Below are 14,366 nucleotides of genomic sequence, written 5' to 3'. Positions count from 1 at the left end.
AGTTTGGTGCCAGGATTACAGATTTGCCTGAATATCATGCAAGTATAAATAAATGTTGGTACAACCTACTAAAGTTTTATATTGATAATACCCGGATCGATAAAGGTGCTAGGTTTTCGTCACTTAAAACAGGCTTAGCTCAGTGTAGTGTCCTAATCGATTACGACTAAACATCACACAACATTGCACTTGGTTGCATATTAAATTGTCACAATCAATTTTAAACAATCGGCTGTAACATGTGGCTTCCTTATATACAAGGTGATAGTTGTATTGTGGGGAAGCTTAATTTAACCGATTTCAGCCAAAATCAGCAGAAAACAGTTGAGGGACGATCAGCTCCTTTGCTCTGTTTTATCTTAGGCTTCAGTAAACGCAAAAACTCAAAACAGGTAATGAAATTTATATTTACTGAACAGGAAGCAACAAGTAGTGCAACATTCAAGGTTAAGACTCTTAGGTTTAAATGTATCTTGTTGTCTGTTTAAACACAAATAAATTTAGGCAGAGTTTCCAAAATATCACATTTATCAATTTTAATTCAAACCAGTTAAGAGTTGGTTTGAAGTGGGACGTAGCTTTTGTGTGACAAAAAAATTAATGTCATCGCTTTGCATAGTTAAGACTTTTATGCTCAGTGTTTTCAAACCTAGTGTGATAAAGTGTAGAATTAGTTTGTTGGTGCCTTTTTAAAAGGCTTATATTACAAGGCATTAGAATCCTTACTTTGAAATCATATTAAATTTGCATTTACTGAACATGTATCGCTATGTAGTGCAATTTTAAGGGAAATATATGTTGAAGATACTGTGTCTATATTAAACCTAAGCAAGAATAATGTAATTTGTAATACTGATAAAGAGCACACAGTATAATCAGGGGCGTATCCAGAAATCCAAAAAGGGGGGTTCCTAAATTTCAACTTAGGGAATTCCCCATTTTTCCGTCTGACGTTAATGACGTCATAAAATAGTGATGGATATGACATCATAAAATAGCGATCGTAATGCATCATAAGTAATAAAACAGATTCAAAACAGCGAAATGAAGTCCAGCAAAAGCGAACACGTGCGTCGTCTACACTCCTGGCAGGCGCCAGCTGCGAAACCGCCTATTGTGCAATCGTTACCTTAAGGCGAGAACTAAACCAAGACCGTGAAATATGTGTGATTGATTTTGGTAGATCGATGTAGGGACTACGCTAAATTGCAAGCACGTCTCTTTGCCACCTGCAATACTAAACAAAGATCGTTTTTACCGGTGGTTATTCCATTAGCGCGACATCACATGCCGAGCTCTGTGCCAAGTCAGCTAAAATACAAGCACGTCTTATACCAGGCCTTTTTTCTAGTGTTATTTTTATGTTAGAGCAACTGTGAATCAGGCGGGCCTCCGATCTATATATGCAGGCCGTAGGTTGCCGACCCCTGTCTTACACAAACATCTGATATTAACGCCGACAGCAAACAGCTGAAAACATCAGCACGTTTTCAGCGATAAAAAGGCAGAGACCGCTTGATTTATTGCTATTAATTGTCAAACACACACTTGCTGATCAGCCAACCCAAACAAATAATGAAATGCAAAAGAGAAAAACATCCTGCGTTTACGGTCGACCAAACAAGAAACAAAAAACGGCATTTGCGTTTGATTTTGGTTTCACATTAGCTTAAGACGCATGCCCAATTACATTAAAAACACACGCAGCTTCGGACGGTGAGTTAAACCCTGACAAAAACGAACAAAAAACGATAATGTCACTTACAAAAAGCCGAACCCCATCCCCCCCCTGGATACGCCACTGAGTTTAATGTATTGTTTTATTTTGTCTAACTTCGCAAATTCAGGTTGATTTTGCAAATTATCGTGCGTATTATAAGTATTATTAATTTACATAGCTGATACAAAGTACATTAGTCCTTTATCTATTAGAAAACCTATTTAACTTGGGCAACACCAGGTATCAGCAAATAGATTTTTTACTAAAAGTAGGTTTGCTTAGTAACAAATCACACCAAAACAATGTGTGTTTTTCTTCAAATTTACTTAAATATCCTACTTTCTTGGTACACAGTAGAACTTGACCACAAATAAAAGCATTGCCGTTGTCCTGTTAAATTGCTTAGTTGTGATGTTTTAAAAGGTTTGTGTTATATATACCGGAGCGTTTTATTAAATGCGACATGCAAAGTTTGTACGTATCACAAACTAATGCACTTAGGTAACTTTTTTTTTAAATTACTAGACTTAGGTCTTTTGGACAAATGACTTGGGTTGAAATGAGGTGTTTTCATTAAAGCAATTCATTTATAAAATTCGGTAATTTATCTTAATATTTGCACAAACTTTTTTTTTTTTTATTATATGTTGTGCTTATGTTAATTTTTAGTTAAGAAGTTGCTTGTAGTCTGACAATTAAAGACTTGACTTGGCAACTGAAGACTTGAAATGGGTTTTGACTTGCTATTTACTGAAAAGGCCTTGACTTGGACTTAACCCTAACCACTGATTTCAAGGAAAAAACAGGATTTGCCCTATTTATTAACAAATTGGTAACTGATTTTTGACATACAATATTAGATGATTATGCTAAAATATTCGGATTGAATACATCAGCTGAAACAAGCTATCAATAAAAAAACACATCTTTTTTATATTTTGATAAGACTGAAGATGAACGCAAAGCAAATGACAAGGGGATGTCACCTGAGCTAACGCATAATATTTAAACGAGATGAGTGTCCCCTACAGGCATAACTAACCTAACTAACCTAAAATATTTACCTTCTTTTTCAGTTAGATTGCCTCTCAGGATCTTTATCGTGTCATTTGCCTTGCGTAGTTCAAATTCTAGAACTGCAACATAAAATTTATTAGGTATATGGTATAATAAAAAACGTGAGCAGAATCTCTGCGAATTAAACCATATTGACTGAGCTATGAAAGTCACATGGAAATAATAAGTACTTGCCAACCATAAAAGCACCTCTTAGGTTGCATTTGGGAAGTATATACCATGTGCCTTAGAAAAGGCAGCTGGTGTAGTACAATTAAGGTAATACTAAAACAACCAGCCTGTCATGAGGTAACATTCCCTAACATAGTGTTTCCAAACATGTCAGTTGCGACCCAAGGTTTGGCTGCCTGATAAAAAATGCTTGTTTAGTATTTTTAGGCAGAGTAACAAAAAGAGAAAAAGGGCCATAAAAAAAACGACAAGATAGAAAATTGGAAATAAAAATATAAAGCATTATTATTATTGAAAAGAAACCTCACATTTTTATCTCATAGCTGCACTATATTAAACACAAAAACTACCTAATTAAACATTTTTTGGGTAGGTGGAAACTGTTGCATTTTAGGTATAAGCACCAAGATAAATTATGGCAATTTTTAACTTGTGGTAAGGTCAACCAGTGACGCCTAAAGGTTTTCTGTAAACATCCCCAATTCGCACAAAAATTTATTTTAGTTCAAAAAGGATAAATATTTGACATTATTGATTTTTCATCTTAACTTCCACAAACTGTTCTTCCAAACACCCAGTATCCTTGTGAGTACAAGAACAGTAACTTTCACCCAGTAGTCTGTTTAGCCATTAAATTGTATGTCGTTATTAAACTTTGATTTAGTTTACAGTTTACACAAATGAACTACTATTATTGGGCACACATTTAATAAACTTGGGTCTACTTCGGCTACCACCATTGTAATTGTTGTGCTATAGCTTGTATTTGTTACTTTAATATGCTACAGAAATATTCTAGATAGAGTTATCTTCAGTTCATAATCAAGAGCATATCCAGGAAAAATGTGTATTAATGCAATTCAGCTAAAATCATAGCTGTGGTTAAAGAAAAACACCAATAAGAATCTTAAAATGCATGACCCATTTACATTAAAACACATTTTTGCATCAAACAGTGAGATTAACCCTGACAAAACAAACAAAAAACAACATTCATACTTACAAAAAAGGGGGGGTGCATATCTCTATTTTAGCTTAACTTTGTGTAACAAAAATTTGAGGCACAGTCAGCTGAAAAAAAGGATTGTCATTACCTGCAATTCTCTCATTGACTCGCTGATCATCTTCGGAAAACCTTGTCAAATCAAGAGAATCAAATGTACTACAACTTCCAGTCCGAACTACAAAATAACAAGAAAATTGGAAATACTAGCTAAAATATTGATGTAACTTGATCAAATAGAACTAAATTTGTTTTGTTTAAAAAGACATATATAATATTATTATGTAAGCGACGTAGCGCTGAAATAAATATTAACTGCAAAATCTAACACTGTGATTGCTGTACTGTTACACTGGCAACATTGCACCACGCATTTAACCCCTAATCACTTATCGTATTGGTGGCTCCTCAAACAGATCACCTTACACCAAGCCTAAGCATTATTATCAAACATCCCTCATATTGGTAAGAAATTTGATTGGTGCAATTACGGACTTGCCCGTAAAGAGGCATGTTAAATACATCAAGTTAGATTTTAAAGAAAATTAATTTATTCTTTTTGATTTTTTAGGAATAGTGGACATCTGGGTGTACATTCATTAACATTTAGTTGGTACAAGTGCTCATAGCTGCAGGTCTCTCTGTTGACAAACCATTATTCAGAAATTCACATAAAAGGTAACTTACTCTAATCAGTTTCCGCAAGTTTAAAAAGATCTATTTTCAACAGAGCAAACCTTTTAGGAATGTTGTTGGTAAATGAGGCATTTTGATATGCCATGCACTTAATAATCTACTGTTCAAGTAAGAGTTGCAAGTAATTTACGTGGCTTGCAGAAGCAACACTGACCAAACTGTGTGGTTAATTATTGTTGCATGCATCCTGTAATTTAGTGCTCTTCAACCGGGTGTATTGTACACCCGGTGTACCACAATTGGGCATACCACGTTCATGGGGTGTACTGGGGTGTATAAGATACAGCATTACAAGGTATCATAATAAATAAACAGGTTTATTACCAAACTGACTGGAGTGTAGAATACATGGCACAACATGTGTTTAAGTGTACAGAGCTTGTAAAATACAATATATATATATATATATATATACGTTATTGTGAGGTACTAATTAATCTTTCATAACTGTTCATAGTTCTTTTTGCAATACAACAGGGTGTATGTCTCTATAAGTTCAGTGCATTGCGTGGACTAGGGCAATGGTTCCCAACGCATCGGTCAAGACTCAAAGTTGGGTCGCCTGATTATTTTGGGGGGTCGCTTGTTTTTCAGGCATATTGTATCTTTTCACACAACTGGAAATCATCATCACAAAATATCAAAACTAAACAGCGAAACCGGTTGGAAATTAAAGCTGACATGCGTGACTCTATATGCTCAAGCAAAATAACGCCTCGATTTCAAAAACTCACTGAGAGCAAGCGAATACAACTATCTCATTAGTGATTTAATAAACATACTATTCTCGGAAAAAAGTAACTGCTTTTGTAGTGCAGTTTGTTTGCAACGCAATTTTGTATTTGCTTGGGTCGCAAGATTATACCAAATTAATTTTTTTTTCAAAATGGGTCGCCTTAAAAACGTGTTGGGAATCACTGGACTAGGGTGTACAAGTTCTTCAGTAAACAAAAAGTGTGCACTGTTCCAAATAGGTTAACAAGCACTGCTGTAATTCACCTGATACAAACCTGCATATACATCGAGCTATGCATGATATAGTTTTATAGTTAATCAGAAAAAAATTCCTTTTTAAAAATTTAGAATAATGCACATTGCATTATGTATTACAAAAAAATAAATACTTCAAAGGCGTTGTGGAAATATTTCAGATAACATAACTTGCATATTGATAAAAAAGTTTTTTTTCAATTATATAATTTTGCATTTTAATGAAATACACAGGGAGCAGTATTACCAACAGCTGCAATTCTGGCACACTCCAACATCCAAGCTGAGGTATTGCCTAATTTGTAACATTTGAAACCTTGAAATCCAGCTTAAAGTTTATCCTTAATGCAATAAAAACAAACAGCGGCAAAGTGAGGTTAATACTACGAGTTCAAATTTTATGTAAACAAAAGAAACACTATACAGAATATGAAGAGGAAAAGATACATCTCAAAAAACCCTATTCTTAAACACTGAAAAAAAGTACTCAGAAAAAGTCCTTGAAAATAAAACCAGTGGCCAGTGATATTGTTTATAGTGAAATACAAGGCTAAAAATGTGAAGCAATTAATTCCTATTTAAGTTTTAACCGAAAAATATATTACCATATTTCTGTGTGTACAAGAGAAAGATCGGTAAATGTCATGATATCATAACAAATTAAGCCATGTTGACCAATTGCTCATTTCCAGAAAACAATACAAGATTTACAAAAAATTAAGCAGGTGATGTCTGATTTCTGTAGCAATATTGTACTAAAATTCTTTATCAACATAGTATCCATAGTTAACAATATCAACATAGATGAATACTTAAGTATAATGAGTGTCACTTGAATCCAAACAAAATGGTGAAAAACATTCCCTGTAGCTGTAGAATCTAAAGTCACTGTTAATGCAGATGCGTATGTCACCCAAAGAATCAAGATAATTTGGGGAGTTTTAATTTGTTTCAAGCATTTTTTGACTTATTTGCTGTTCTTTTATCGGGCTTAAAATAATTTTCAACGAAGATCAGTCAAAAGTGTTTATAGGTTCTTAGCAAAATCACTCAAACTGTTGTAGGTTTCACACAAAATGTGTCTCTCTGTATGCTCTGAAACGGTGTGCATTGGCATACGTAAGGACTCTCCGGGTCAGAAGGCACTTACAATATCTACATAATAAAAGAGAAACTTTGTGAGATGTGTGTGGCAACATGTTCGCCCAGTCGGTGATGCAAGTTATTATAATATGAAATTCGAGCAGCATGGTCGATGAGCTGCTATAGCTCAGTGGTAGAGAACTGGTCTCGTGAACCAGTGGTGGTGAGTTCAAACCTCACTGGTGGCAATGCTACTTTTCTTTTGTTTAGATTCCATTACGGCCAAATAGAAACACTTTACAAACAATGTAGAGGTCAACTGGCGTACAACACAGAGAAAGGCGTGGGAAATTGTACTTTCAGTAGAAGGTACCCAGCTTTAGATTGCATTTTTAATTCAAAGTGGCGCACAGACCAGCTTCATATTACAATACTTATTGAATATATGGTAAAATCAGAGCATTAGGTTAACCGACTTTAAACACGTGATATGAAATGGTTTGAAACACATCACATGATTTGAAATTTCTATTTAGTGACACTCAGTTAAAACGTTTAGGCAAAAGCAAATTTGTTATGACATTTAAAAAATATGTTTGCATTATTTGTCTTTTACGAAGATCTTACGAATAACTGTTAAATATTCTATTTAATCTGGGCAACGCCGGGTATTTCGTCTAGTGATTACTAATGCGGATTGGGCTTTACTCTAAACAAGTGCACTGGCATAGAAAAATACACTCTGGGGTTCTTCACACGCAACCTTAGTACCAATATTCAGCAAAGTTAGTGCAGTATTTAACTGACTTACTGTGAAGCTAGAATAATGCAGTATCTGTAAGTTGTAGTTATGATAACAGATCATGTAACCAAATAAAAATACAACATAAGGCTTTTGTAAAAATTTAACCAAATAGTTAGGTCAAAACTGTTTACAAAGTGTAGTTTGGTGTTTTTTTAATAAAGATTATTGATAATGACTGGTTGCAGGACAAATATAAAAAAAATATTAAACTTTATGAACTCATATCAAAACTATGAACTACCCTCAACAACAAAACTGACTTGCATTCCAATGGTTGCTCTCAACCATAGATACTAAAGGTTCATAGACAAGAATACAGTTCTTCATACATACTTGTTTCATAAAATAAAGTGTTTCCATCAATGTATTCTTAATAAGTCAAATTTTTTGTCAAAAAAGCATGTTAGGTCAAAATAAGTCAAAAAAATTATTACTAACATAAAAGTTTTTATTTTTTTTAGGTAAAAATATAGAAGTTTAGGTTATTCAAAGGGCTCACAGAATGGAAATTGTAGGAAGTCCGCACTTGAAGTATGCTGAAGAGATTCCTGATAAAGATATTTAATTCCCCCCCAAAATGGCTGTGGTTTTAGTCGTTTAGTCTTTAAAATTAGTACAAATCTAAATTTGAAAACAAAAAGCTTGGGTTGCCAACCAAAGACAAACACTTGTAGAGTTTACAGCAGCCAAGTTTTAATATGATCATAAAGACTTTTGTGACCTGCACACTAAAAAATATTGTCATCCCCGCAATTTCAACATACTCCCACATAATCTATGACTATGACGAACATAAATAAAGAGATATTCTTAACATTCAAAATGATATCTACTTCTGTATAGGCTTTGATATTCTCTCTATGTCTTAGTACAACCTCCAACAATTATTGTCCAAAGTACCTACTCTGCTACCTGAAAAAATTAATAATAGCTAACTAGGAATGCTTAAATTAGCATTTCTGATTGTATTCTGCTGGTTATATCGAGTTTTCATTTTTACACAAAAGTTGCACCTTGCATCAGCGTTATTTCATGTGCCAAATTACTTGCCAATGGCCTCCACCTAATAATTATTAGAAGTCAATGAAATATTTTGAGACAAGCGGCTAACACAAACTGCCAGGTGCAGAATTGTGAAATTTATTAAGTTCTACTGTTTTGTCACCAACAGGTATATTATGATTATTTCCTCAATATACTTGATTCGTTATTTAATATTAAAAAGCTACTATTCTGGAATACCTTGGGACAATATGGCAGAATGGTGGGGACTTGCGATTATGTCAATCGAACAATCAGTTAGCAAACCAAAAAAATTGGTGCATAAAAATTTAACGAAAACAAAATAATTTTTAAAGTAAAATACTTAATCCTATAGTGTTAAAATGCTTGCTTTAAATAGGGTTAGGGTCAATCACATCATTTTTTCGGTGACCAGTTCCTCGCCAGCAGTAGCCTTCACCCAATCATTGATAAGTGTCAATCAAATGTTATTGGGTAAGCAACTAACATGTATTACCAGGTGCACAGTATTTGACTGCATAACAGATTGTGTTTGTAGTAAACCAGAACTAAAGCACAACAATGTTTTATGAAACAGACTAAATTGGTAAAGAGTTGTGTTGCACTGCAAATCACTATATGCAAAAAATAAGCTGGGCAATAAATTGGTATTTGAATCATGTTTCATGTTTTTTGGTCAGATTTTTATGCAGTATGGATTGCAGTTTACACAACTGCTTTAAATGGCAGTTGTTCATAATAGTAATGATTTGAAGGATCATTTTTTACACTAAATATACATAAGCAAAGTATTTGCTAATAAAAGCTGTCACTATAGAGGTGTGGTTTTCACCTTTTTTTAAGACGACTAAAACTTTAGGAAAATATCAAACCGAGTTAATGTTGTGACCCAAGCCTCTTTGGATCCAGGATTTTTGTTTGAAGGTTTTAACATTTTAAAACTGTTGTTGCCAACCAAATGACGGCATAAAACAAACAGTAACCTTAATTTTTTTTTTGTCATGTGTAAATGAAACAGAGTCAAAACATATTCAAGGAAGCTGGATGTCCATGCAAAGTGCTAAAAAACTTGCGTTTACAAGGCTGAAATTGCCAGACTTGTTATTTGGACAAGACATGCATATTGATGATACATCAAGATGTTTTGCCAAATCAGCTATCAGCCATTTACTCCAAAAGCTGCATGGTTTACAATCAAACATTATATAAGTTTTGCAAAGACATACAATGTTTTAATATTGACATATAATATTTTTTTACATATGTTTTTAGATTGTTTAACTGAAATTGGAGAGGTGCTAATAAAGTTAGTGAGGTGTTATTACAGAGTTGAAGGGTAGGCCTGGCCTATTCATGCCACCTTTTAACTAAAGTTTCTCCCAAACTGGTTGAACAACTAAATAGCCATAAAAGATTCGAACAAAACAAAAAAAGGCAGTTATTTATTTAAAACAGTCAAAAAATATACTTTTTTTACACAGACAAACAAAAAATTATTAAAACAGCCTGAAAATATAGCTTCTGTTATAATACAAGATATGAAGTCAAATGGTTATGTTATACCACCAACCAAATGCGGTAAAACTAAGTTTCACATTTAAAGAATTAATACAAAATGCTAAAAAAATAATACAAAGCAGTGGTTCTTAAACTCTTTCTCAGCGTGCCCACTTTTTTAATTGTTCTGTGCCTTGCACCCCCTTTATCTCAACAAGATAACATAGCATTTTGGTATTTGTCAGTTACTAGTCAGTAAGGCAACATTAAAATACCAAAATAGACAAGGCATAAAAAAAAAATTAGTTTTACTTGGTTTAAGGAAAATTTATTTAGTTCAAATGCCACACTCCTTTTCCCGGTTAAGAACCACCGACATAAAAGCACACCAAACCTGTCCATGTTAATTGCAGCGTTTGTACAACGATAAGGTTTTGCTAAGTATTTACAGGATTTTTTGTTAGGCCTAGGCCATACAAAAAGCAAAATTGTGCATGGAGGAAAAGTGACTCAAGTTGGACAGAAAATGCTGGTCAGGAAACATGTAGGTAATCAAGAAACATTCATTTTGTTTTCACTAAATGTATGACATCTGTTGAACTGAATTTCTATTAACAAGGAAAACAAGTTTAATGGTGAAAATAACGGCCCAAATAGACGTTAAAAGCGACATGCTTTATTTCAAACGTTTCGGCACAAATTCTCATGCCATCATCAGTGATCTGATGAGTGATCTAATCACTGATAAAGCATGTCACTTTTAACGTCTATTTGGGCCGTTATTTTCACCATTAAACTTATGAACAGATCCGTATATAGTGTTCCAAAGCAAAACAAGTGATCTTGCACTTTTTTTTTATTGAAAAGCTTAATGTTTAAATATTTTTAGTGTACAACCTATAGTCTTTTGGTGTGTTATAGAAAAATACTTTGCAATCTACAAGTTGTTGAACAAATTGCAACTATGTGGTAATAATGCTATGTCAAGCATTACGCTTACAATTTTCTTAAAATTAATCAATTTTTTTTTAACTTTGCCAATCAGTTTAAGAGATCTTTTGTATCTTGACAAGAAAATACAAATAATTATTATGAAACCCAACTTTGGGTTGTGACCTATACTTTGGGAAACAGTGCTAAAGGGTATATTTATTAGGTAGCTCCAATAAAACCAACTCGGTCTCTTTTTGTAATCGCACATAAAACTAAGTTGTACACTCTTTTTATTCGCACGTAGCACAAATAAAACCAAATTAGATGTTGAAGTGGATGATTACATAAACCGAATGTGGCAATCATCTTGTAATCAAAAAATAAAGTTTCTGATAGAATAATATTTTTGTCAGAGAGCTAACGAAAATGTTATTCAAAATGAAATAACTTTTAACGCCCAAACGTGCCACCATCACTTGACATTCTGTAAATGTAATTTTAGATCATGTGCATATTTTTTGCATATTTAGGTGATCAGAAGACGGTAGTCTACATTGTAAAAAAGCAAAAAAATTAATTCTTTGTCTTCATTAAAGTAAAATTTAACAATTTTTTTGCATTTTGGTAAAACGGTATACAATGAAAAACTAACATAAAATCTAAAATGCATTAGATCATGTTGTGTATAAAATGGGTAGTCTAAAACAGCAGCCTGAATTTATAGCCTAATGATCAGGGAAATCGTGAGTGACCTAATTTTAATTAAAACAAACAAGGTGTCATTTATTTATCACTAATATGTGATGTACCATCATTATGTAAGTTTGCTAAAGTTGCATGTTATAGCCGATGATTTAAATTAGATTGTGGCAGTTTGACATTTAACTAAATTGCAAAGTTGTCCCTGCACCTGTTATCCTCGAGCACCTGATATTCTACAACTATGCAGCTTAAGCCTAGTCTTAATGAGCAAATTAAAATAAATAAAAAATGAGTTATTTGTTTAAATGATTATACTTCAATTAAAAACATATATGAGGTAAAACACATATACAAGAGATTCTAATATTGCACGATATAATTGCATTTTTAGTTTAGTTTAACAGTATGTAGATTTGGTAAAATTTTTGTCATAAATCACAACATGTCAGTGGCGTATCTAGAGGGGTTTTGGGGGTTCATACCACCCCACTGTTATTAGTATTATTATGGTATTTTGTTTATTTTTGCCAGGGTTAACCTTTCTGTCCAAATCGCAATGTTTTTAGTAGAATTAGGTCAAGTGTCCTAAGCTAATTTGAAGCCGAAGTAAAAGCAGAGTCTTTTGTCTCTTGTTTGCACCTCAGTTGACCAGAGATACAGGACATTTTTTTTCTGATGTTGTATTCAGCAATTGTGTATTTGACACATCAGCAAATAGAAGAGTATGTTCCTTGTTCAGACCAAAATTTGCAATGGAACAGGTATGTACACAGAATATAAAAGGACGGTACACACTTGAAAACACTAAATCAAGCCTTTCTATTTTGGTGCTAATAATGCTGAGTTAGGTGCAGTTAATGTTCTTGGCCAGGGTTTTTAAGGTTTGGTTTGGGTGACCGCTAAGTAGTTTCAAGAGACCGCAAGTGTTTATTTACCAAAAAGTTGCACGTCCAAAATTTGGGAAGCCGCTGGAGAAATTTGGGGGACCGTTTCGGAAAGCAGCGTTGTAGTTGTGGTGATAATCATGGCATAATAACAACCAGGAATATATCTTTGTTTCGTATTGCAGATGATAAAATGTGTGCTTGTAATTTAAAGCCGTCCTGTGCATGAAACTTAACAAACTGTGCTGCTGATAGTGGAAACATGCTTATTCTTATTTCACACTTAGTTTAGGTTTTCAACTAAAGTTTCAACAACAGCAAAGGCACCATGTGTTTAAACATACCATATTATGCAAAATGTGTGTACATAACTTCTGTCTGTATATGTGACACCTGCTAGGCCTATGAATGCAAAGGTTTTCTCTAAAATTTTGAAATACCTTTCTTCGATTCGCTATTTATTTAATAAACGCTTATAAATTTGTATTACACAAAAATGCCATAGAACATTGCAAAAACTTACATAGGCTATTATTCGATTCATCAAAATTTGTTTGAGTTTCGAAATGACTCAGTTCGGAAAAATAATATTGAAGTTGCAGCAGATTGTTTCCTCTTTCCTGATTTTCTGCGTAAAATTCCAACGCAGTAAGAATATATTTTTTTTTTAAAAGTTGTTCAGCAATGATTTCATTGGAAATTTCCTCTGAAAAAATTTCAGTTTGTTCGGTTGAACAGTTAAATTCTAAAAATGGATTAGCGCTTGTCATATTATTGATATAGGAAAAGTCGCGTAGGAAACATCAAAAAAAAAATTACATTCATGCGTAACGGTACGAGCAGTGAAGAGATCAGTGGCAGTGAGCCCTTCTATGTAATTAGTATTCTATGTTTTATCAACCGGTTGCTGTTTCACGCACAAGTCGTAGATAAGCAACGATAATAGCTTTAATTTATTTTTCCTCCGTCAAATGTACATTGGCCATACACGTTACGATATTAATTGCAGTTTTCACATTTCAACATAGTTTAGAATAAGATAATACAAAAATAAAAAAGCTATAGTCAGCTTTTTGAAATTGCCGTTCAGTTGAATTTTTTTTCAAAACAAAATTAGGTTTAAATTATATTCAACCCCATTTCAACTGATTTATATTTTTATTACAGTAAAGCAACACGGTAGACGCGAGCCGGCAGAACTAACCACCCAAGGCATAGTTATCGCATTACGTTCAGCTCGAACTTCGTTTTTGCAATGTATGGTTGTGTATCTCTAATTTGGACAAATGTATTGAACAGTAGGATTTGTTTTATTTTTTCGCTTGTGATTTTCAATTATCCCTTTTCGTATTTCAATAATAACCATAACTCAGCACACATTGTGGTTTCGCATCCCCATGATAATCAATAAAAGTGAATCCCAAATCTTTTTTTTTCCTTGTACCGGTACGTACAAATACTTACTTAAACGCTAACTTTCAATACTACCTACAACTAATGACCTATAGTTGAAAGAAAACCGTTAGCTAGCTTCGAAAAAAGCGAACCTATAGCTCGAACTGAAACGAACGAGTTTCTTCTCAGGACCCCAAGATGCGAATAAATCTTACCCAAAATTCTCAATTCTAATCCCATGGTTTTCTGCTTTATAATAAGATATTACCGTTTTTATTTTTATCATGTAACGCTGGTCATTTAATAGCGAAGTATTAAATTTTCAGTAACCTCTGCCGCGCGGTGCTGGGTTAATGTCAGCCCCTAGAGTTACCATATTATGGTCGG

At 33.6% G+C, this 14,366-nt stretch overlaps 1 protein-coding gene and 1 non-coding gene across 2 annotated transcripts in view; one reads left to right on the top strand and one right to left on the bottom strand.

The window, feature by feature from the left end:
* Positions 1-13,405, bottom strand: part of LOC146164322 (RAB11-binding protein RELCH homolog) — a 66,051-nt gene extending 52,646 nt beyond the window's left edge. Inside the window, exons 1-3 of the mRNA XM_083382874.1 lie at positions 13,108-13,405; positions 4,063-4,149; positions 2,785-2,856 (exon numbers count right to left, since the gene is read on the bottom strand). Of these exons, the coding sequence (XP_083239000.1) occupies positions 2,785-2,856; positions 4,063-4,149; positions 13,108-13,354 (406 nt within the window). The 5' untranslated portion in view covers positions 13,355-13,405. The remainder of the gene's footprint in view (positions 1-2,784; positions 2,857-4,062; positions 4,150-13,107) is intronic.
* Positions 6,917-6,988, top strand: Trnat-cgu (transfer RNA threonine (anticodon CGU)). The gene has a single exon. It is a non-coding gene; the product is annotated as a tRNA-Thr (tRNA).
* Positions 13,406-14,366: the final 961 nt, after the last annotated feature.

Source organism: Ascidiella aspersa, chromosome 2, assembly GCF_963924565.1.
Source record: "Ascidiella aspersa chromosome 2, kaAscAspe10.2, whole genome shotgun sequence".
NCBI lineage: Eukaryota > Metazoa > Chordata > Ascidiacea > Phlebobranchia > Ascidiidae > Ascidiella > Ascidiella aspersa.
Note: the sequence above shows the minus strand (reverse complement) of the source record. Positions and strands in the feature narration are given on the sequence as shown.